Consider the following 26,356-nt stretch of genomic DNA (forward strand, 5'->3'; position numbering starts at 1 on the left):
CAGTATAATTGCAATACTGACAATGGAAAACAAAGAAAAGGAAAATACACAGAACTCTAAAACCATGACTGCATAGCATTAAAAAGAGAGAATATGTTGGGGCACCTGGGTGGCTCAGTCGGTTGAGCGTCAGACTTCGGCTCATGTCATGATCTCACGGACTGTGAGTTGGAGCCCAGCATCCGGCTCTGTGCTGACAGCTCAGAGCCTGGAGCCTGCTTCACATTGTGTCTCCCTCTCTCTCTCTCTGCCCCTTCCCCGCTCATGCTCTGTCTCTCTCTCTCTGTCAAAAATAAATAAACATTAAAAAAAAAGAGAGAATATGTAACTCAAAAAAGACAACTAAGAGTTAGCCAAAACTCTTTGTAATGTGAATTCAAAAAGATGGTTTGCAAAGGTGTAAAAGGGTATTAAAGCCAAGTTTTGATTGCCTGAAGGACACCTCCCTCTCTCTCATACACTAAGGACAGGCAAATTGGGCACTTTCAACCTGGAAGACAAATGCCACACTGAGTTAAAAAGCACAAAACACAGCGTGAAGAAGAAAGTGAGAGGGGACTGGAAAGTAAATCTGGGCACTTTGAGAACACATTGGCCATCCTTAGCTCCAGAGGCCTGCATAGTTCCCATGCAGGCCTGAAGGGAGAGGCCCTCCAGCCACGAAGAGCTTCATCTCAGGCCAGTTGTAGCAGTGGGTGTAGAGCGCGTTGGGGAAATCATCTATACGACCAAAGTAGTTCACCCACAGGTCATCGTGGTTGAGCCAGCCTCTGCCACAGGTGAGCTTGAGCTTCCTTCCTGAGGGCCCAGGACAGGAGTCTGGGCTGCCCGACGCCCTCTCCTCCAGGAACTTCTGGGCACGGATGTCATAAAAGAGCAGGGAGCCATGGCCCGTGCCCACGGTGATGATGTATTGGTAGAAACTCAGCGAGCGCACGCCCATGCCGCCGTCTCGGGAGCACAGGGGTCTGATGTTTTGGTGACCCTGGCGCGGATCTAGGAAGGAGACATGGGACTGAGAGCCCACCGCGTACAGGGACAACTCTTCGCAGTAGGTCAGGCACACATTGTCACGGCAGTAGGGGAGCCTGATGGACAGCAGCCTGGAAAGAGTGCTCCGGGCTTTCCACAGGTGGAAGTAGCCGTCCAGGGACACGGCTCCCAGCTCCTGGTTCTTGCCGCTGAAGGCCAAGGCCCGCACCTTGTGGTTACTGGGGCTGGTGCTGGACCTGGGGATGGTCTCCATGTCCCTCGGACGGATGTGGGTGTAAACAGGAAGCCCTGCGTCATTCTGCCAGGAGATGCTGCCATTGAACATGTCGGGGTCCATCTGCCACAGAGCCACAGTGCCGTCGCGGGAGCCGCTCACAACCACTGTATCGCTCATCCAGGCGATGGTGAAGATCCAGTCCTTATGGCCGTTGCGGTCGCCCAGGCACACGGGGTCCAGGGTGGGCAGCTGGTAGACGGCCAGGCTGTTGGGGTTCTCTCCCCCCGTGGCCAGAAGCGTCTTGGAGGGACTCAACTCGATGGCGTGGATGCCGCAGCTCGGCTGGGCCCGGGCCAGCCAGGGCCCCCGGTCCCGCATCAGGGGGATGCGCGTAATTTGTCCCGAGTGCACGTCCACCACGAAGAGGGTGTTACATTTGGTGCCGCACACGACCTGCCTGGCGTTCAGCCACTGCGACGCGAACACCTTGTTGAGGGTGCCCAGGGCCAGCTCGCGCTCCCTCAAGAGTTCGGGCAGCTTCTGCACCGCGTAGCCGGGCAATTCGCCCTTCGACCCCGACAGCCAGGCGCCGCCCAGAGCGCCCACCTCGCGGTCCTTGAGGTAGTGCACCAGCGAGCGCCGCGTCGCCGGCCGCTTCTGCTTCTTAGGCAGCAGCGGCCCCTCTGCGTCCGCCGCCGAGCCCTGAGACGAGCTCTCGGCGGGCGCTTTCCGCTTCCTGCTACCTGTTTGCTGCGGGACCATGGTGGGCGGCGGACGAGCGGCCGCGGCGGCAGTGGCATCGGCGGCGGTGGCAGTGGCATCGGCGGCGCGGCGGCGGCGGCGGCGGCGGCGGCGGCGGCCGCGGCGCGAGGGACCCGTGTTGGCCGTGGCGGCGGCGGGGACAGCGGCGCCTCCGCGTCAGCGGGGAGCGCGTGCTCTCAGGGGCCAAGAGGCGGGTGCGACCGCAGGGCGTGGAGCCTACCGAGTCCAGAACGCGAGGGCGGGAAAGGAGGCGAGGAACGCGGACCCACGGGAGCGGAGCGCCGTCCTAGTGAGGCAACTGAGGCGTGGATCTGGGCGAGGGCGGGAAGTGCGGCTGGCGGGGCGGCGGCCAAGCGAACGCCGGCTGGGACCACGCAGGGGGGCCCCTTGTGAGGGGGCGGAGGCAGCGGGAGGCGTGGGCAAGGAGCAAGCAGGCGCAGTGGGAGGGACCGCTCGCGGTGCGGGGGAGGGGGGATGGACCCGTGGGGCCGGGGCTGTACTGAGGACCTGCGCTCCAAAATCCCCAAGCTGTCCGGTGCGCCTGTCCGGACCTCCACTAAATGACACGGGATACTTCACCGCTCTCAGAGCAGCAGCCAACTGGCCTTCTTAAAATCCTTACTTAAATAGAATTTGAAATCTAAAATATAGGCCACCACGAGGCTAGAAGGAGCCGAGACAATTGTCTGCACGAAGAAACGAATGTGCACTTGCTGCAATCCCGAGAGACGCTTGGCTGCGATTGAATTTAGTGAGGGAATGTGAGTGTTTGGTAGCTACAGGGGGACCCTGCGTACTTAGGTTCGTATTGCAGCCACTTCTCTCTCAGCTCCTCTTCAGTTACCGTAAACAGTTTGCACTATCCGCTATATAGATTTACCTCATATTAAAAATATGTATATTTACCTCATTTATATAAGTATATATATTTACCTCCTATATAAAGATAAATACATATATATTTACCTCATATGTAAATATATATACCTCATATATATAAATATGTACCTTTACCTCATAGATGTAAATATATTTACCTCATTTATATAAATATATATTTACCTCAGATATATATATATATTTGATTCATATATATCTTATATATAAACATATATTTATCTCATGTATATATAAATACATATTTACCTCATATATGAAATATATATTTTTATCTCATCTATATAAATATATAATTACTTCATATATAAATATATATATTTCCCTCATATATATAAAAATATACACATATTTACCATGAATACATAAATATATATTTACCTCATATATAAATATATGTATATTTACCCCAGGTGCATAAATATATATATTTACCTCACATATATAAAAAATATACATACCTCATATATATGTGTATTTGCCATATATAAATATATATATTTACATCATATATATAAATATGTGTCTTTACCTCATATAGATCATCTATATAAGTATGTATCTTTACCTCATATAGATGTAAATAAATATATTTACCTCATTTATATTAATATATAATTACCTCATATATAAATATATATATTTACCTCAACTATATAAAAATATATACATATATTTACCTTGTATATATACATATACATTTACCTTATATATAAATATATATAGTTATCCCATATATATCTTTATCTCAAATATATACAAATATATATACCTCATATATATATATTTACCATGTATATATATATAACCTCATATACATATAAATATGTATATTTACCTCATATAAATGTAAATATAAATATTAACCTCATTTATGTAAATATATAATTACCTCATATATAAATATATGTATATTTAACCCATATATATATATTCGATTGTATATATAAAAAATATATCTACCTCATATATAAACATATATATTTACCTCATATGTATAAATATATACATATATTTACCTTCTCTACATATATATATTAACCTCATATATAAATATATATATATATTTACCCCATGTATATAAATATATATATTTACCTCATACATATAAAAAATATATACACCTCATATATATACATATTTCCCATATATAAATATATATATTTACCTCATATATATATATAAATATTTTTCATTGCCTCATACAGATGTAAATACATATATTTACCTCATTTATGTAAATATAAAATTACCTCATATAAGTATATGTATATTTACTTCATATATATAAAATATATACATATATTTATCTTGTTTATATATATAAATATTTACCTTGTATAAATATATATATATATTTACCCTATATATATATTTACCATGTATAAATATATATAACCTCATATATATAAAAATATGTATATTTACCTCATATAGATGTAAATATAAATTTATACCTCATTTATATAAATATATAATTACCTCATATATAAATATATGTATATTTACCTCATATATATAAATATATACATATTTACCTCAGATATATAAAAATATATATGTTTAGGATTGATGGGGGGTGTGAGGGGGGGTGGGTGATGCGTATTGAGGAGGGCACCTTTTGGGATGAGCACTGGGTGTTGTATGGAAACCAATTTGACAATAAATTTCATATTTAAAAATAAATAAACAAACATTAAAAAATTAAAACAAAAAACAAGTAAAAATATATATATATTTACCTCATATAAAAATATATATATATATATTTACCTCATAAAATATACATATTTACCTCATATATAAAAATATATATATATTTACCTCGGCATATAAATATACAAATATTTATCTCATATATAAATATATATATATTTACCTCATATACATAAATATATATATTTACATTGTGTATACAAATGTAAATATATATACCACGTGTAAATATATATATACATTTATGTCATATATATTTTATATATTTACCTCATACATAACTATATTTATATATTACCTCATGTATAGAAATGTATATATATTTAACTCATGTGTATATATTTACCATATATAAATATATATTACCTCATATATATAAATATATGGAAATATATATACCTCATATATATAAAAATATATATCTTTACCTCATGTATATAAAAATATATATATTTACCTGATAGATAAAAAATATATATATTTACCTCGTGTATATAAATATACATTTATTTACTTCATATATAAATATATGTTTATTTACCTCATATATATAAGTATACATAAATTTACCTCATGTATCAATATATATCTATTTATATCATAACATGTAAATATATATTTACTTGATATATAAAAATATATATATGTTTACCCAGTTTATAAATATATATATACCTCATATATAAAAAAATATATATCTCATTTGTATATATTTACCATTTATAAATATATATTTACCTTATATATATAAATGTGTATATTTACCTCATATAGATGTAAATATAAATATTTACCTCCTTTATATAAATATATATTTGCCTCTTAATTATAAATATATATACATCATATATGTAAATACATATTACCTTATATATGAATATATATAATTCATATATATAAATATATAGTTACCTTATATATTATTTTATTTTTATTTATTTATTTATTTATTTATTTATTACCTCACATTGAAGTCTTTGAGCCCCTGCACTGGAGTGCCTTGAGGGATGAGTAGCAAATGCAGGTCTCCAAGGGCCCCACCTTCTGGCAGATGTGATTTCAAGGAGCCCTTAGGCACAACCTTAGGAACACGCTGGGTCATGCTGATGGGGGAGGGGAAGTTCCTTGGAGGCTTTGGCTTCCATTATGACCTACAGCCCTAAGGAAGTGGAGAGGAAGAGTCAAGGGGAGGAGCACCTTCCTCCCTGCTCCTGGGTTCAGTTTCTGCTCTCAGTCCCTCAGATTTAGGTGCCTTTGGCATAATCCCCTGGGGCCTGAGGAGGGGTCCTGAAGGATGGGCCAGATTTTTAGAGATAGAGATGAAGAACTTTCGGAAGGAGGCAACCAGAAGGACACATTGATGAAACACTGTAAAGATTCAGAGCACTGGCTTAGTCTTAGGAGTTGGATGTTAAATACCCTGCCCTATGGCTTCAGAGCAGTCAGAGCCGCCTAGTAGCAGGCTCTTAACCCAGGCAAATGGTTATACAGTAATACCTGGCTGTGAGGCTGCTGGTTGATACCAAATCTGTACACAGACCTCTTTCTCCTGACAGAAAACATACAGGTGGGTGGTGGGTGGGTGCATGGGAAGATGCATTTACTTTTCTGACCAATCAAGGTAACCCATGGGAACTACTTCAATGCTGCTTCCTCCCCACTTCCCCTGTCCTGTTTACTGCTTTTTCTCCCTCCTTCCTCCACCCTTTTTTGCACAGTCACAGGAAGCACCCAAATTTCAAGTACAAACCACAGGCGTTTCCCACTCCAGTCTAAATGTTACATTCCAGTGCTCCCCAACGCTCTCCAGCACCCAAGATCTGATTCCTCCCCATCTCATTCATCCCATAGCAACAAAAGTGGTTGCTTCACATCTGCTGTTGATGGTGAACATGAAATTAGAGGTTTCATGGTGGAGGCTGAATTTTGTTTGAGTGGGCATAGTGGAATGGACATTACAGAAAGAGGCAACCATATGACAAGGCACAGAGACTGTAGAGAAGAGGTTCGCAAACTTTAGTGTAAATTCAAGTCACAGGGGCCAGATTAATAAATATGCACATGTTTTGGGGCGCCTGGGTGGCTCAGTCGGTTAAGCGTCTGACTTCGGCTCAGGTCACGCTCTCGCGGTTTGTGAGTTCGAGCCCCGTGTCGTCGGGCTCTGTGCTGTCAGCTCAGAGCCCGGAGCCTGCTTCAGATCCTGTGTCTCCTTCTCTCTCTACCCCTCCCCTGCTCTCACTCTGTCTCTCTCTCTCTCTCTCTCAAAAATAAATAAACATTAAAAAAAATTTTTTTTAAATATGCACGTCTCGACCCTATCCTGAAAAATTTTACGCAAATGGTCTGTGAACCACTCTTTGAGAAACAATGGTCTAGGCTATTTTCACCCAGGTCAGGGCAGGTGTGTTGCAGGTAGGAGATTAACATTTTCAGTGTACTTCAGGGTTACCCTAAAAATGGACCCCTATCCAAGCAATTATTGTGAAAGCTTTAGTCATTAAAGTGGCTATGATCAGTTTGAGGCCAAATCAGAGGGTGGCCTAGACAGAGAAATTATACCTATTAAGTATATACAACTTATTATATTTTTACTATATAACCTTACACCTTTACTATATTATTATACTAACAAGCATTGTTGCAGCAGTTTTAAAATAATATCTTGTTTAATCCACTATTATAATAGTGGTAGATTTTGTGGATGAGGAAAAGGAGATTTGCAGGGGTTATGATTTATTAAGTCAATGAATTAGCAAGTGATGGATGCAGGATTTTAACCCAAGTAGTCTGAATTCATGTTCCATGTTCTTAATCACTTCTCAAGAGATTGGCGATATGTCAGGGATTGAGTGAAAGATTCTGCTAGTGATAGAGATTTTTAAAAAGATCTTTGCACCACCCCAAATGGTGAAATATGGTTGTGGACATCTCTGGAAGTTGTATTCCATGGGTAAAGACACTAAGAGCAGCTGTGAGAGATTCTGGGATTCAGCCTGTGATCAGTGGCAAGGCTTGCTGAAAGGAGCAACTCTATAGCTCTTCTGACACAGCAGCCAGACAGACTAACAAGGACCAGTTTAAGTCATCCTGATGTCATCCTGTAGTAGAATGAACAATGGGGGTATCCATAGCAAACAAAAAGAACTAAGGACTACATCCATCTTCTTTTTTTTCAGGACCAAGTAAACATCAAAATCTAGTAATGTCCCATAAAAGGGGGAAAAAACCCTTGGAATTACTGATATTAGACTTTTTACCAGCCAGATGTGTGCAATTCATACTCATAGGCAACCTGGTTTAGAAAAACAAAGAAATGTGCTGTATCTTCTTCCCATGTTTTATTAAAGAATACCCATTACCCAGGATTCACAAAAACAAGGAGAGGGCTTTGTATGCTGTGGGGAATATGGTACCACAGACAGAGAGGCAACCTCTTACACAGCTAATATCATGCCCCAAGTCATAATGCAATGCCCATATTATGTCTGCATGAAGTAAGGAGGATGGGTATTATAACTGTCTAAAACATCACAGAGATACAGGAAGAGAGACTTCCAGTTCTGGAAAAGATAGAACATTGCTATTCCTTCCAGGTCCTCACTCTTAGAACTAAACAAACAAACAAACAAACACCTGGACATAGCACAACAAAATAAATGAAGTCTCTCAAAGGTGGAAAGAAGTTGGAAGGATTAAGGATCTCAGAATTGGAGGAAAGACAGGGTGGTGAGTTGCCTGAGTTTCCTTATTGTGTCCCATATACGCCAGACAGAGAGTTGCAGAAACTCCAACTCAGAACCTTCAACAGGCACAGATAATAAAAGCTCCAAGAAAAACCTATTTCCTGTAGGGAAAGGATCAGAGAAAGGGAGGCCTTACAACAGAAAACCTTTTTGGCAATACTCACCCTAATCCACCCAAACACTAACAGGAAGCCACCTCACCTTTCCCCTCCTTACTGTTTCAGTGGGGGAGAGTGGGGAGTTTATTTTCTGTTCTCAATATGGCAGAAACACGTATTAAATTCTGATTCCCCTACAGGGGTAGTGTCAATGTGGTCTTGAGGTAAGCTGAACCTCCACCCACATTTGGCATTAAGGGGGCTTAAAGAGGGGTTTCAAGGAAGGGCTAATCATCACTCCACTTTACTCTCTACCCTGCCCCCATCCCGCCCTGCTTCTCACCAGTGTCAACAGGGCTCAGTGAGGAGCTGAGATTTCACATGCTCCCAGCATCAATGAGACTGAGCAAGGCAGTGAGATCAGAGCTAGTCAGCACTCCACTTACCCCCTACCCTTGGTATTAGTGACGAGCTGAACCTCTACACCCACTCAGCAGCCAAAAGACTGAGGAAATGGGTAGGAAGCAGGGTTAGTCTTTTCCCCAAGAAATAGTGAAATAAGCCTACCTGTAGATTCAGGAAACTAAATGAACCCAAATAGCATAAGCCCAAGTAAATCCATACCAAGACACATTATAATTAAACTTCTGATAACTAAAGACAAAGAAAATATCTTAAAAGCAACAGAAATGACTCATTATCTAGAGGGGAAAATCAAATTGAATGACAGTAGATTTCTTATCTGAAATGATACAGGCCAGAAGGAGTGCTGAAAAGAAATGTCAACTAAATATTCTATAGCCAGTAAAAAAAAAATAATTAGGAATGAAAGGGGAAATAAAGACATTCTCAGATGAAGGAAAACTAAGAGAATTTGTTGCTAGAAAACCTACCCTTAAAAGATGGCTAAATAAAGTTCTCTGGGCAGAATGGCGATCATAAAAGAAAAAGGCCTGGAATTTTAGAAAGGAAAGAATGCCAAAATGGATAAAAATATGATAAAATAAAAGAATATCATTAAATATAATTGACTACCTTACTTCTCATGAGTTTCTTAAATCATATTTGATGGTTGAAGCAAAAATCATTACTTAAGGTATATAGAGACAATACTGTAGACAATGATATTTAAAAGAAAAAAGGGAATTTAATGGAAATAAAGTTTCTTTTTTTAATTTATTTTTTAATTTACATCCAAGTTAGTTAGCATATAGTGCAATAATGATTTTAGGAATAGATTCCAGTGATTCATCCCCTATGTATAACATCCAGTGTTCATCCCAACAAATGTCTTCCTTAATGTCCCTTATGCATTTAGCCCATCCCCCCACCCACAATCCCTCCAGCAACCCTCAGTTTGTTCTGTATATTTAAGAGTCTCTTATGTTTTGAGCCCAAAAGTCCATCAATAGATGAGTGGATAAAGATGTGGTGTATATATATATATATATATATACACATACATATACAATGGAGTATTACTCGGCAATCAAAAGGAATGAAATCTTGCCATTTGCAACTACGTGGATGGAACTAGAGGGTATTATGCTAAGTGAAATTAGTCACTCAGAAAGACAAATATCATATGACTTCATTAATATGAGGAATTTAAGATACAAAACAGAGGAACATAAGGGAAGGGAAGCAAAAATAATATAAAAACAGGAAAAAAGGTTTCTATATTTCACTCAAGGGTAGTAAAGCATTGGTAACGATATACAATGATAAATTACATTTCTTCATATTGTAATAACTGGAGTAACCACTAAGAAATTTTTACAAAGGGAAATACTCAAAAATACTATAAATAAATATAGATGAGGGGTGCCTGGGTGGTTCAGTTGGTTAAGCGTCTGACTTCAGCTCAGGTCATGATCTCACGGTTTGTGAGTTCGAGCCCCGCATCAGACTCCTTGCTGACAACTCAGAGCCTGGAGCCTGCTTCAGATTCTTTGTCTCCCCCTCTCTCTGCCCCTCCCATGCTCATGCTCTGTCTCTCTCTGTCTCTCAATGATAAATAAATAAATAAATAAATAAATAAGGAATCATTCAATAAACAAATATTCAAATATTTAAATAGCTCACAGGAAGGTGAGAAAGGAGAAACAACAAGAAGAAACAGGAAACAACAAAAAACAAATGTGCCAGACTTAAGTCCAAACATAACAATAATTACCTTAAATATAAATGTTCTAAACACACTAATCAAAAGACTGACAGCATAAACTAAGAGAACATGATCTGAAATATGCTTCCTACAAGTAACTCCCTTCAAACATGGTCTCAGTAGATTTAAAGTTAAAAGGTAGAAAAATATGTAAGATGCAAACATTAAACATACAAAATCAGGAGAAACTATATTAATATCAGAAAAAATAAACTTTAGAGTGAGGAAAATTACTACAGGCAAAGAGAGTCATTATATAATGTTGGAAACATCAATCCACAAGGAAGACATTATAATCCTAAATGTGTATGTGCCAAACAAAAGAGACTTCTTGTTTGATTGATTGATTGATTCATTCATTGATTTATTAAATTGGATTTATTCAAAGTATGCAAGACTGGTTCAGCATTTGAAAATCAAACAGTTAAATCACTATGTCAGAAGAAAAAAGAAGAAAAACTATATGATCATATAAACTGACACAGAAAAAACATTTGGCAAAATCCAAGCCCCCATTCATGATTTTAAAGAAGAGGAAGAGGAAGAGGAGGAAGAAGAAGAAGAAAGAAGAAGAAGAAGAAGAAGAAGAAGAAGAAGAAGAAAAACCTCAGCAAACTCAAAGTTAAGAGAGCTTCCTTCACTTGGTAAAGACATTTACAAAAACCTATAGCAAACATCCTAGTTAAAGGTGAGAAAGTAGATACTTTACCTCTAAGATCAGGAAATATAGTTTCTGCTTTAACCACTTTTATCCAATGTAGTGTTGGGATTTCTATCCAGTCTCATTAAGCAAGGAAAAAAATAATAAAAGGCCCACAAATTAGAAAGAAAGAAAACTGTTCCTATTTGCATTGCAATGATTGTCTATGTAGAAAATCCAAGTAATCTACAAAAAGAAATTCCTATAACTGGTCATTGAGTTTAGCAAGGTCATATAATGCAAAGTCAATGCTCAGAAATTAGTTACATTTCTATATGCCAACAACAAACATATAGAAATGGAAATTAAAAAAGCAATACCATTTAAAATCATACAAATAAAATGAAATATTTACATATAAAATTAACAGAATACGAACAGGATATGTTTGGTGAAAATTACAAAATACTAATGCATGAAATCAATTAAGATCTAAGTACATGCCATGTTCATATATTTGAAGACACATCATAGTGAAGATGTCAATACTTCTGAAATTAATCTATCATTTTAAGGCAATTGCTAGCAATACTTGGAAAGGTATTTTCAGAGACATGACAAGATTGCTATAAAATTTACATGGAAAGGCACAGGACCAAGATCAGCTAAAACATTCTTGAATAAGGAACAAAGTGGTAGATATCATACTACCCCATACTGTCTTACTACATAGCTACAAGAATAGAAGAGTGTGATATTATCAGAGTGATGATACATTAATAAATAGAACAGAATAGAGAACCTAGAAATAGACCTATACAAATACGCCTACCTGATTTTTTTGAGAGAGAGAGAGAGAGAGAGAGAGAGAGTATTCAAGTGTGGCAGAGGGGCAGAAAGAGAGAATCTTAAGCAGACTCCATGCCTGACCCTGGGATCATGACCTGAGCCGAAATCAAGAATTGGATGATCAACCGACTGAGCCCCACAGGCACCCGTGCTTAATTGATTTTTTACAAAAACGCAAAAGCAATTCAATAGAGGAAGGATGGTTTTTCAACAAATGATGCTAGAGAAATTGGACATCTATAGACAAGAAATGAACCTCAACCTAAATCTTGCTCCTTTTACAAACTTTACCTCAAAGTTGGTGTACTTAAATTTAAAACATAAAATTATAAAACTTTGAGAAAAAATAAATAAAACTTTTGAGATCTAGGGCTAGGCAAAGAGTTCTTAGAGTTGACATCAAAAGCTTAGTTCACACAAGGAAAATCTGATAAATTGAACTTCATCAGAATTACAAGCTTTTACTCTGTGAAAGACTTTGTTAAGAGGAATAAAAGTTAAATTGCAGAATCAGAGAAAATTTTTGAAAACTGTATACCCAACAAAGGACTAGTATCTTGAATATATTAAAAACTCTCAAAACTCAACATTAAAACAAGAATTCAACTAGAAAATGGGCAAAAGACATGAATAGACATTTAACTGAACAGGATACACAGATGGCAAATAAGAGCTTGAATAGATAATCAATATTATTACTTATCAGGGAAATGTAAATTAAAATCACAATGAGATATTACTACACACAGAATGCCTAAAGAAAAAATAATGACAATACCAATTTCTGAGCAGGATATGGAAAAACTGAATCACTCATACATTGCTGGTGGGAATGTAAAATGGTGTAGCCACTTGGAAAAACAATTTGGCAGTTTCTTAAAAAAATATGAGCAGGATATGGAAAAACTGAATCACTCATACATTTTTGGTGGGAATGTAAAATGGTATAGCCATTTGGAAAAACAATTTGGCAGTTTCTTTAAAAAAATAAACACATGCTTACAATATAACCAAGCAATTGCACTTCTGGACGTTTATCCTAGAGAAATTAGAACATATGTTCACACAAAATCCTGTACATGGCTGTTTATTACTGTTTTATTTGTAATGGCCAAAACCTGGAAACAATCCAGATGTCCTTTAACAGATGAATGGTTAAACAAACTGTGGTACATCCATACCATGGACACTACTCAACAATAAAAAAATGGAATACACTATTGATACATGCTCCAATTTGATTGAGTCTTGAGAGAATTATGTTGAATGAAAAAAGCCAATAACAAAAGGCTACCAAGTGTATGCTTCCATTCATGTAACATTTTGAAATGACATAGACTAATGATTGCCAGGAGTTAAATATGGGAAGGAGAGTGGGAGGGAAGTGGCTGTGGCAATAAAAGTGCAAGGCAGGTCTGTGATGGAAATATTCTCTATCTGGACTGTATCAATGCCAATATTCTGGTCTTCATATTTCACTATAGTTTTTTTGTTGGAGGAAACTGGATAGGGGGCGCCTGGGTGGCTCAGTTGGTTAAGCGGCCAACTTCGGCTCAGGTCATGATCTCGCGGTCCGTGAGTTCAAGCCCCGCGTCGGGCTCTGTGCTGACAGCCCAGAGCCTGGAGCCTGTTTCAGATTCTGTGTCTCCCTCTCTCTGACCCTCCCCCATTCATGCTCTGTCTCTCTCTGTCTCAAAAATAAAATAAATGTTAAAAAAATTTTTTAAAAATGTATACTGAATATCTCTGCATTACTTCTTATCATTGTATGCGAGTCTACAATTATCTCAAAATAAAAAAAATAATCTAAAAATCATTGAGAAAGAAACCATGAAACATATATAGATATTGGAAAGTTGTCAAGGGCATCTGGGTGGCTCAGTCATTTAAGTGTTTGGTTCTTGGTTTTGGCTCAGGTTCATGAGTTTGAGCCCCACATCGGGCTCCACACCGGCAGTGTGGAGTCAGGTTGGGATTCTCTCTCTCCCTCTCTCTGCCCCTCCCCTGCTCATTTTCTCCCTCTCTCTCTCTCTCTCTCTCTCAAAATAAATAAACTTAAAAAAATAAATACAAGTTGTCAAGATGGAAAATTTTTAAATGTAGAGACTATAAGAATTATTTTGTCAATAGGTTTAATATTAACATTGGACTCTGAGCCTCTAATTGTGAAAGCCTTGCCTTTTGACTTGGCAGAGGCCATTAGGAAATTTGGGGGCTAGAGGGGGAAAAAATGTAGTGAGGTGCTACTCTTCTTGGCATCACTTCTCCCACCATACACAACAACCAGGCAGCTAATAGAGCTGAGCAGAAATAGCACATTTAGCATGACAGCCACCCTGTAAATGTACATAAAAGGCTGCAACCTAACTACCTCAATAAGGTGCTGAAATCGTGATTCTTTTTTTTTTAATTTTTTTTAATGTTTATTTATTTTTGAGACAGAGAGAGACAGAGCATGAATGGGGGAGGGTCAGAGAGAGGGAGACACAGAATCTGAAACAGGCTCCAGGCTCTGAGATGTCAGCACAGAGCCCGACGCAGGGCTCAAACTCACGGACCACAAAATCATGACCTGAGCCGAAGTCGGCCGCTTAACCGACTGAGCCACCCAGGCGCCCCTGAAATCGTGATTCTTTAGGCAGAGAGCATCAGACACATTTCTAACCATGAAGGTTAGATGGTTGAGGTTAATATATTATCTGGCTGCCTTTTTATTAGGTTCAAATATGACATTTAAAAGTGTCCTCACATCCTCACAGAACTTACAAAAGTAGGCAGAAGACTCTACTTCACAACATTAAAAAAAAAATCCAAGCAGGTACACTTGATTTTAGTTCATTTATTTAAATATGACATACACACACTACTATACCCTTATACTTTAAACATTCTTGATAACAAAAAAAATTAATAAATTAATATAATGCAGATGTATACTAGTATTCTAGTGGGGTGCCTGGAATATATTTGTGTATCTTGGAGAAAAGGACCTAATATGGGGAAAGGAGAGAGAGAAATAAGAATGAGACAAGCAAAAAGGGAAAAATTAAAATACTTTCCAAAACTCAGCATATATGATATAATTACATATTTACATTTATTTGAAATTTTATATATGTATGTATTTATGTATGTATAAATATGATTTTAAAATAGAATAAAGTGGGGTGCCTGGGTGGCTTAGTAGGTTAAGCGTCCAACTTCGGCTCAGGTCATGATCTCATGGTTCATGATTTCGAGCCCCACATTGGGCTCTGTGCTGACAGCTCAGAGCCTGAAGCCTGCTTGGATTCTTTGTCTTCCTCTCTCTCTGCCCCTCCCCAACTCGCACTCTCTCTCTCTCTCTTTCAGAATTAAACATTTAAGCATTGAAAAAGAATATAAAATAATATACAAATTAAATATCTAATATTTTCTTTGGTACCTCAGTGGATTATTTTGTATTCACTCCTTTGGAGATGTGGTCTAGTGGACTATTGTTTATTGAGTGTTTATTAATAAGACAGGTACTAAGCTAAGTGATTTACATAAATTATTTTATTTAATACCTACCACAACAACTGGAAGCAAGTATTATTTCTCCCATTGAACATATTAGGAAGTGGAGGTATAGCAGGTTTAAGACAACTCAGCAAATTTATACAGCTAGTAGGTGAAAAGAGCTGAGATTGAAATGTATCTTGGCTTGTTTCCCAAGGCCCTGCACAGGCTATAGTATATATTCTGTGTTGAATTTTTGCTTATAAAAACAAGTAATATAGTGAGGTTCTTATTTTATTTCTTTGAAGATAGAAAGTACTGCTTTTATTTTTAAGGTAGAATATAGTTATAAAATGCTAAATGTACAAACTCAGCTAAATATTTGAACCAACTGTTGAGAACTACTAGAATAAAGTTAAGATATATTGAATTATTTTGACTTGACTGAGGTCTTTAGAACATTTGAGGGTTAAAGAGGGGAAAAATATAATGAGGTGCCAGTCTCTGTACTTGGCTTCTCTCATTCTACCCTACACAACCTTTTTCATGATCATGAAAAAAAGACATATATTGAATTCTTACCCAAATGTCTGGTTCCCTTTGTTCAGAGTTTTTGGACATGTCAAGTCAGTCTCAATCATTTCAAAAATCTAAACACAGCATAATGCACAGTCTCAAATATAAAAAAAGAAAAGGAAATATGTAACACTTTTAGTATTCTTTTGTTATACTTCCCCTAATTCCTAACTCATAGAATTAATTATAGGATCAATACACATCAATAGAGATTCCATTTCCTTCATTCCTAAATTATCCTGAACAGAGGAGTAGGAAGAGCATAGTGCCTGCCTTCCCATAGCTCTTGCTCTAAAAAAAGTTTTTGTTGGTCATGCTTTATAACACATGACCCTGTAATCTTGGTCCCAGGTTACTGGACCAAGTATAGATTAGGCTGAAGATAAGTCAATCCACAGAAAGACAAGTGACTATATCCTAGGTCAAAAAATGAGCTGAGACAATGAGATTCTCAGTTTCAGTAATTTTATGTACTAAATACCAACTACTGGGGCGCTTGGGTGGCTCAGTCGGTTAAATGTCTGACTCTTGATTTCAGCTCAGATCATGATCTCATGGTTCGTGAGTTCAAGCCCTGCATCAGGTTTTGGGCTAGCAGCACGGAGCCTGCTTGGGAGCTTTCTCCCTCTGTCCCTCCCCTGCTCTCTCTCTATCTCTCTCTGTCTCTGTCTCTCTCTCTCTCTCTCTCTCTCTCTCAAAATTAATACCTAAACATCAAAAATTTTTAAAAGTAAATACCAAATACCATGAACTAATATGAATTTGAGATAGCTTGTCTAGAATGGAAATTTTGAAAACCCTGATTTAGGGGGTGGGGAATGGCAGCCAGAGCTGAACTAAATAAAAGTGCAATGTATTGCAATAATAGTACCCAAAGGAACTCAGAATAAGCTGACTGGTAAATGAACAATGAGACTCCTAGTTACTATATTTTTTTAAAAGCTTAATGAATTTATCTCCAAACTTTACATCTTTTGTAATATATTTTGGAAGAGCAAACTAGCATTGCACGTGTGTTTTGATTTAGCTGATTTTAATTTCACATGAATACATGTACATTTTCCCATTATCACTTGTCTAAATGTCCTCTAAGCATTGTCATTCCACTGAAAAATTAAAGAAGACCCAATCAGTAGTATTTTCTCACATTAGTTTTGTGGTTTAAGAGAGACTGATTGACCTCATAGCAAAATGCTATCCTCTGGAGAAATGAATTGAAAATAGGTAGGAGGGATTTATCTATCTGTCCATCTATCTTTGTATCTCTCTTTTTCTCTCCACACACACACAGTTTCATATACATACATAAATAATAATTCAGAGATAAGTAAAATAATGATTCAAAAAGGTATTGGGAGGCTAAAATCAACAACACAAGAAACAACAGGTGTTGGCAAGGATGAAAAGAAAGGGAAACCCTCTTGCACTGCTGGTGGGAATGCAAACTGGTGCAGCCACTCTGGAAAACAGGATGGAGGTTGCTCAAAAAGTTAAAAACAGAACTACCCTGTGATCCATCAATTTTACTACTAGGTATTTATCCAAAGAATACAAAAATATTAATTCAAAGGGATACATGCATCCCAATGTTTATAGCAGCATTATTTACAATAGCTAAATTATGGAAACAGTCCAAGTATCCACTGACTGATGAATGGATAAAGAAGATGTGGTATGTATACACAATGGAATATTACTCAGACATAAAAAGAATGAAATATTGGGGCACCTGGGTGGCTCAGTCGGACTTTCGATTTTGGCTCAGGTCATGATCTCACAGTTTGTAGAATCCAGCCTTGGGGTGGGGCTTCTTGCTGACAAAACGAAGCCTGCTTGGGATTTGATCTCTCCTTCTCTCTCTGCCCCTCCCCTACTCATGCAATCTCTTTCTCTCTCAAAAGAAATAAATACACTTAAAAAAAAAAAGAATGGATTTTTGCTATTTGCAGTGACATGGATGGAGCTAGAGAGTATTATGCTAAGTGAAATAAGTCAGTCAGAGAAAGACACATACCGTATAATTTCACTTATACGTGCAATTTAAGAAACAAAACAAATGAACAAAGGGAAAAAAAGAGAGAGAGAGACAAATCAATAAACAGGCTCTTAACTATAGAGAACAAACTGATGGTTTGGGGATGGGTGGGAGGATGGGTGAAATAGGTGATGGGGATTAAGGAGTGCACTTGTCATGATGAGTACCAGGTGTTGTATGGGACTGTTGAATCACCATATTGTACACTTGGATCTAATATTATATGGTTTGTTAACTAACTGGAATTTAAATAAAAACTTTTTTAAAAAAATAAATTTTAAAAAAGGCATTGGGAGAGAATGCATGCAAATCTGGAAAATATAATAAAACCAAGTACAACATACTCTTTGTCTCCCAATAGATGTGTTGCCTACACATGAAAACATAAATAGTAATAAATTACAAGGTCTCCAAAGGCAGAAGAAGCCTTATCCAGTTTACTCATTAAAAACAATGTTCCCACCATGCCTAGCACAAATGCTTTTAACTTGTAAAACTAGGTTTTCAAAAAATACTATTTTATTTTATTTTTTTAACATTTATTTTTGAGAAAGATACCATGAGCAGGGGAGGGGCAGAGAGAGAGGGGGACAGAGGGTCCAAAGCAGGCTCTAGGCTGACAGCAGCGAGCCAGATGTGGGGCTCAAACTCACGAACCGTGAGATCATTACCTGATCTGAAGTCAGACGCTCAACCAACTGAGCCACCCAGGTACGCCCAAAAATAATATTTTAAAAGGAAGGTATGTTGCAGAATAAATGCTTAAATCATGTTTCCGTCACTATTTAATGTCCAAAAATTTCAACATTGATGTATTTATTTCTTAGAGTTAAGGTACTGAGCTAAATTATCAGGTAGACCTTTCAAAGAAAATATATCCAGATCTGAGAACATTTTTCACAATTTTTATGAAACACAATTACTAACCAGAGATAAATACAGTTTTCAAGAAAAAAAAAGTTAATTGGATAATGAGAATTATTTTCAACTAGCACAAGAAGTAAGGTATTGTGATGGCCACCTGGAGGTACTATGAGTATAAATATTATATTCACAGCCCAGAAATAGTCCTTGGGGTTTGTTGAGTGAAAATTTCTCAAAGTATTACAGCTCAGCGGAGTGCCTAACTAATGCATCTAACACATCACTTCATCCAATTGGGCCTGCTGAGCAGCAAATATTAATCAAAAATCAGTGTGCTCAGGAGAGCAAGGTCTCACCTAGGTTTATCACTAGGTATTAATAATGTTCAAACAGCTGATCTATTATCACCCCAGAAGCTCCAAGGTTAACTATTCTGGACCCAGTTTTAACAGCAACAGATTTTAAGTTATTGCCCTCACCAGAAGGACCCAAAAGGATACCGCATTTTGACCAGAATTTTCCAGTCTTAGTGGCCTAATTCATAAGCTTCCAAATCTTCAATTCTCTTTAAACTTAGTTTGAGTAAGAGAAACCTATAACAATACTGACTAATAATTAATGATAGCTGTCATTACATCATTTATCATAGTTTATTATGAGCTATGTACATACAGTCTTTACAACAACCCTGAAGGGTGAATATTTTTGTCTCTACAGATGAGTTGAAAAACTAAGAGACAGAGTTACACTGCCATTGTCAGTGATGAACCAAAAATTCAGTTTGTCCCCAAATCCTCAACTGCATGTAGTTAGCCCAGGCTGCCATAACAAAATATCATAGACTAGATGGCTTAAATAACAGAAATTTGTTTTTCGCATCTCAAGTCTACAAGTGTGAGATTAGAGTGCCAGCATAGTCAAGTGCTGGTGGGGACTCCAGCCTCATGACTTCATCTATACCTAGTTACTTCCCAAAGGTGCCACCTTTTAATACCACCATATTAGGAGTTAGGACATCATAATATGGATTTGGGGAGAACACAAACATTCAGTTCATGATATGCACCAAAAAGGGCATTCACAATTTTCCATGCAAGGATTTCCAAAATCTATTATAAACGATCGTTTGTGAGATGCTTTAAAAAATATATATGTGTGTGTGTTCTGCAATGAAATACATTTGGCAAATAGGTATACACTATATTCAATTCAGAGAAATTCACAATGCATGGTGAGTGAAGTCCCTGACAAGTCCAGTGGAAAGAAATCTGTTTTACTTTAATCAGTGTTTTCCAAACTTGGTTTTCTATTAAGCACTTTCCCACAGAACACACTTTGAGAAATACTAGTTTCTGTCAGCCATGCGCTGCTCTTCTAATATCCTTCCTGTATGGCATTACAACTATAGGTTTTGGGAATTTGAGTAAAATACATTATGTTACAATGTTAGTAGGAGTGAACACAAAGAAGAAACTTAATTGCATGACATTTGTGGTTCTGTCAGTGGATTAGAAAAGACTTAAAATTTATATGCTTGGTATTCAACATCTTGCGTAGATGAATATTAATGGCAATGGTAAAAAGAGTTATTTTATTATTATTATTATCGTTGTTATTATTATTACATGAAGAACAAAGACAAATTTATTGATATATTGCTCCCTCGTTGTATTAATTAGCATTCTCCAGAGAAATTTAGATAGATAGATAGATAAAGAGAGAGAGAGAGAGAGAGAGAGAGAGAGAGAGACACTTATGAGGAATTGGTTCACATGATTATAGAGTCTTGGAGAAGTCCCAGGACTTCTCAGCTGGAAACCCAGGAAAGCCAATGGTATAATTACAATCTGAGTCCAAAGGCCTGAGAACCAGGGTTGCTGATGGTATAAATCCCAGTCCAAGAGTTGGAAAAGACTGATATCCCAACTCAAACAGGCAGCAAGGAAGTGATATAATTCCCCTTCCTCCACCTTTTTGTTCTATTTAGGCTCTCAAAGGATTGGATAATGCCCACTCACATAGGGAAGGGTAATTTGCTCCACTCAGTCTACCTGATTCAAATGCTAATTTCTTCAGAAAACACCCTCACAGGCACACCAGAAACAATTTTTAACCAGACATGTAGGCATACTATGATCCAGTTAAGTTGACATAATATTAACCATCACAATCATCATAGGTGGCATTTAAAATTCTAGAAAATGATTACTATACACAATTGACATAACTATTCTTGTACCACAACACATGACAATTTTTATGTCTGTAACTAAAGAAATTTGTTGAAGGCACTCACTCTTTAAAACAAACCTACATGTAAAAATCAATTGCAAGAGATTCATTTGACTAAAGCTTCTACACAAAGTTTCAGAGTAGATGTGATGAATTTTAAAAAAAGGACATACTAAAGCCTTCAAAGTGTGAAATAAATATCCACAACCCCATTTTTAAATGGCATGACAGACGGAGAAACAATTAAGTGAATATAACTAATTAAAACCAAATTACTAAATCGATAGTGTAATTTAGCCCAAACTAAAACTCACTCCAGCAGAGTTGAAATACTTAGATTTGACAAGCCGAGTACCAGATCTCAATTAGATAATATGATGTTTTTGGCCAGGAAACTTGCAGAAAAATCTTTATTCTTAGATTTGAGATTTATAATGAAATACAACAGAATGTTCTCAGAACATATGAAATATTCCAATATTCAGAATAATCCAAAGTGTTAGCTGTATTAGTATTATACAAAGGCCACATTCTATAGGTTAAGAAAGAAATACTCTTAAGATGGTATTTCAATTTAAGATAGAGATCCAAACTAATTTTAAATGACTTGATTTGTTAGTATAAACTTTTTTATGTTTATGCTTATTACACTGTCCAATTTCAAGATGAAATTGCCCCTGATGAAAAATTGTTGAAAGAACTGGAGAGCTGGGCATATGAGATCCTCTATGGAATTGAGGAGGTAGCATAAGATCCTGAAATATGAAGTATGGGGGATTCATTTCTAGAAAAGAGGTGGGTAAAATATGGTGAAAGAATATGCACATTTCTGCTTATGGGTCCAGATAATGAACTTATGATGCAGGTATGTTAATAAGTGATACAGTCCAGGTGGCAAATTGATTTCATCTACCCGGATATATGAATATAGATCCTGGGAGATATGGAGGAACTTGGTAGAATGATTTGGACAATAGCAGCAATATATCCGACTGTAATTGAGTGAAAAATATTAATTTTCGAAGGGCCGTAATTTTGTCAGTAATTCTCATCCCCTATACATGGGTAAAGCATATATTTATGACCCAGCTTATGTCCTGCTAAGCTGTGTTTGTAGTTGTACCTTGTATTTAGGAAAGAAGGTAATCACCTAAATGATATGATTCCATCTATTTCTCTCATCAATTCACCAATATTTCATGTTCTTTTAACAAGAAACAAACCACCTATTCAACAATTAGAAAAGAATCTTAATTAACACAGAGATATAAATTACTGATATTAGATCCTTTCTTGAAAAATTTATTGGAATAATTGAAAAAAATATGAAAGTGGTAGAGGGGATACATTAGGATAAAATGAATCTGACCTATCAAGGAATCTGCTGATGTTGATAATGGACTGATATTGATAATGATGTCTCTCAGGTATGGAAACATTCAGAAGCATCTTTTGAATAATGAAAGAATAATCAAATCATAATCAATTCAGTGAAACTTCTAATTATGTTGAGTCTGTTTAAAAATTAATGATTCAGAGGTGACATCAGCCAAATTGTGGACTAGGAAGTTCCAGATCCTCATTTCCACATGGAAACATTAAAAACAAAACAAAACAAACAAAACAGCAACAACAACAAAAAACTAAAGGCTGGCTAAAGAAAGTTTATAGGAGCTTTGGTAAATAATCAAAGGTCTACAGCAAACAAGTGAATGCCCAATCAAGAAAAAGTAGAATTCGAATGGTAGGAATTCCCTGGTGTTTTTACTACCATTACCCCACTCCCTTCCCTGGTGCTGTATAGTCTCAGTTTGGAGGAAACAGCAGCCCACTTTCCGATTCCCTCTGGAACCAGAGGAAGCAGAGCAATGTTCTGACTTACCTGGAGTTTGCCTGACTCCGTTTCACATAACTTTGAGCTCAGGCAGGGAAAATCACTGGGTGCTGTTTATGAAAACTGCTGGGAATCTAAGACCCACAGATACCTGGGGCTAGAGATTTTGGGTGAAGACATTTAATTAACCATCTAAGGCAGCAGGCCAGTTCCTATTTCTCTAAACTGAAAGAAGCAGATCAGACCTTGTTTGCAACATTCTAATGTGTCTGGGATGGTTAAAGGACTGGTCTCTGTTTTACCTAACTTGGATCTCAGGCTGAGAAAAGTGGTGGGAAATATCAAGCACTGTTTGTAAGAGGGGAAGAAGGACTACAAACCTGCAGGAGCCTGGAATAAGAGATTATGGATGGAGACATACAATAGACCATCTAAGTCTTCAAGGAGAAACTGGTGTGACATGCTTTGGGAAATTAAGATACTCAGAAGTAATCCTGTATATGGGAGAATTGAAAAACTCCCACACGAGCCCAGACAAGATACATTCCAGAAAAAAGCCTGAGAAGACCACAACCCTTCATCTTGGGCTGAACCCAAGGATCAAAGCACATCTAGGTAAGTAGAGCACTCCCAGTACAAAAGTGTTTATTTTTTATGCAGCCCAATTTCTTTCTTTTGTTGCTAGTGCTTTTGGTGCCATATCCAAGAACTCAGCAACAACAACAAAATATCAAAACCCAGTTTAAAAATAAAGGCAAAGGACTTGAATGGATATTTCTACAAAGAATATACACAACGTGCTGAAAAGTACTAAAAAACAGACTCTAGGAGCAAATATCCAGAAGGGGAAGATTTTTTTGGATGTTTTCCAAAAAAAAAAAAAAAAAAAAAAAAAAAAAAAAAGAACCATACTAAAGAATATGTATGTTATAACTTCATGCAGCAGCATGGGTGAATCTTACAAATACTAATATTTAGCAAAGAAAGCCAGAGACAAAAGAATATATACTGCATGAAATGATTTAAATAAAGCTCAGAATCTGACAATGTGAGCACTTTTTCTCTATATAGATCCTTTGCTACAATTAAAAAAAATATTTAGATTATTAACTTAAAAATCTCAGAGAAACAACCCTAAATGTCCATCAGTAGGAGAATGCATAAACAAATTTCGACTTATTCACACAATAACATACTACTCCACAACGAAAAGGAACAAACTACTGATATACACAATACAGATGAATCAGGCACACTGACATTATACTGAGAGAAGGAAGTTGTGAACAAAAAGAACATATAGTATGATTTTCATAGAAATTTTTAGACGAGACAAAACCAATGTATGGTAAAAAATGAAAAACTTTTGCTTGCATTATGTGTAGTGAGATTGGGAAATGATATGAAGGAACTTTCTGGAGTGAGAGAAGTGCTCTAGGTCTTTGTAAGGATATGAGTTACATGTTTGAGTTCTCCACCTTTATAGGATATGAGTGGGTAGAGCATTTGTCAAAATGCATTGCAATATACACTTTGGATTTGTACATTTTACTGTAACTAATTCTAACATAAAATAATAATGAATGGATGGATGGATGGATGCATGGATGGAAGCTGCTTTTAGTTAAAAAGAAATGTGTATCCTTTGACCCCAAAATTCCACTTGTAACAAAGTGTTCTAAGGAGACAAGTGAATAGACGTTTAGATATACACCTATCTATATATCTATCATCTATTTATTTATCATATTACACTTTTGTGAAGTTTATTTTATATTACAAAAACTAGAACAATGTGTAAGTACTCTTTTTGGGAATCACTTGAATAAAATATATGATATGACCATATAATGGAAAAGTAGGCAGCTATTTAAAATTAGATTGTAGATCGATGTTTATTAACATAGAAAGATGTCTATGAATTCTTGAGTACTAAAGATATGTGAAAATAGTCATTATAATATTGCTCATTATATATAAATATTATTTGTGTATAGGTAAGTAGGTAGATAGATACGGAGAGAACATATTCATGAAAAGGTAGATACAAAACAGTTGATACTATTTATTTCTAGGAGTTAGAATTCAAAGTAAATTTTACTTTAATATTTATACTTTCTCCACATCAAATTTTTTATAATAAGAATATACTACTTATACAAGCAGAGAAAATATAAAGGTGTTTTCATTCTGGAAAATATAATCCAAGTTAATTTTTAAACAGTTTCTTTTGAAATTAATATAAATAAATACCTAATTTCTTCTCCCAGTTAATTAAATACCACTAAAGAATAATTAATTATGTAGAAAAACAGATTAACAGCAATTTCTGTGTTCTCTACCATTTATTTTGTCAGTAACAAGATTTTTTAAAATTTCTGGTATTAATAAAAAATTCTCAAAATATACAAAGTAGGTGTATTCTAATTAACTTGTCTTTTCATGATGTGTGTGTGTATGTATATAATTTTAGTTTTGAAGAGTATTCTCTTATATTCAGCATTCATATACAAAAGGCAGATGGTTGTCAAAGAGACAAGATAAGAAAAGATGTATTTGTCTACCTTCCAGAAGTGAAGATTTCTAATTAATTTTGCTATCACTTTACACATGTCACTTGAGGTAAGCTATCAACTTTCCAACTGGCAGGCTAGCTGATGAAAATTCAACCAACATTTCCAATTCCTTTTGGCATTCTTACAGGTTGCTTGATGTTATAAATAAGCAGGGAAAAAAAAAGTTTAAGGGTTGATTAAATCCTTATTAGTGGAAATGTGCAATGTTCATCCTCAAGAGCCTTTTGTTATAATACATGGAAGTTTATTCTAAACTCTTTTACTCCAATGTGCTTAAGGGTAATGAATAATAGGCATTATGAATTGTGAATAGAGATAGAGATATTGTGTAGTAACGTGGATAATGAATATTTTTTAACAAATCATATGCCTAATGGTTGTTAATTAGAGAATAGAGTATATATAATAAATAAAAATGAATGATCTTTTGCCCATTTGCAGAAATCTAACCTTACTCTTTTATACATGCAAATTAATCAAAAGGTTTCAATAAGCATTTGGACATGTACAACGGTACAAAACCCCACTTCATTTACAATTGGTTCTAAGCATGTTCTGTTATTTATAGAATATCTTTTTGAAATGTCCACCATTTTTAAGGGGTACTTCAAAAGGGTGGCTATTAATTATAGTAACTGAAAAAAATCAAAGTATCTTTTCCTATTAAGCATCTTTAT

The 26,356-nt window shown here is 36.6% G+C and overlaps 1 protein-coding gene and 1 pseudogene across 1 annotated transcript; one reads left to right on the forward strand and one right to left on the reverse strand.

The window, feature by feature from the left end:
* Nucleotides 1-383: 383 nt before the first annotated feature.
* On the reverse strand, nt 384-1,972 carry LOC115507621 (DDB1- and CUL4-associated factor 12-like protein 2). The gene has a single exon (XM_030306058.1). It carries the CDS (start codon nt 1,970-1,972, stop codon nt 602-604), a length of 1,371 nt encoding a protein of 456 aa, XP_030161918.1. The 3' UTR covers nt 384-601.
* Nucleotides 1,973-2,674: 702 nt separating this feature from the next.
* The window catches only part of LOC115506885, a 129,018-nt pseudogene continuing 105,336 nt past the window's right edge, over nt 2,675-26,356 (forward strand).

Source organism: Lynx canadensis, chromosome X (assembly GCF_007474595.2).
Source record: "Lynx canadensis isolate LIC74 chromosome X, mLynCan4.pri.v2, whole genome shotgun sequence".
NCBI classification, from domain to species: Eukaryota; Metazoa; Chordata; class Mammalia; order Carnivora; family Felidae; genus Lynx; species Lynx canadensis.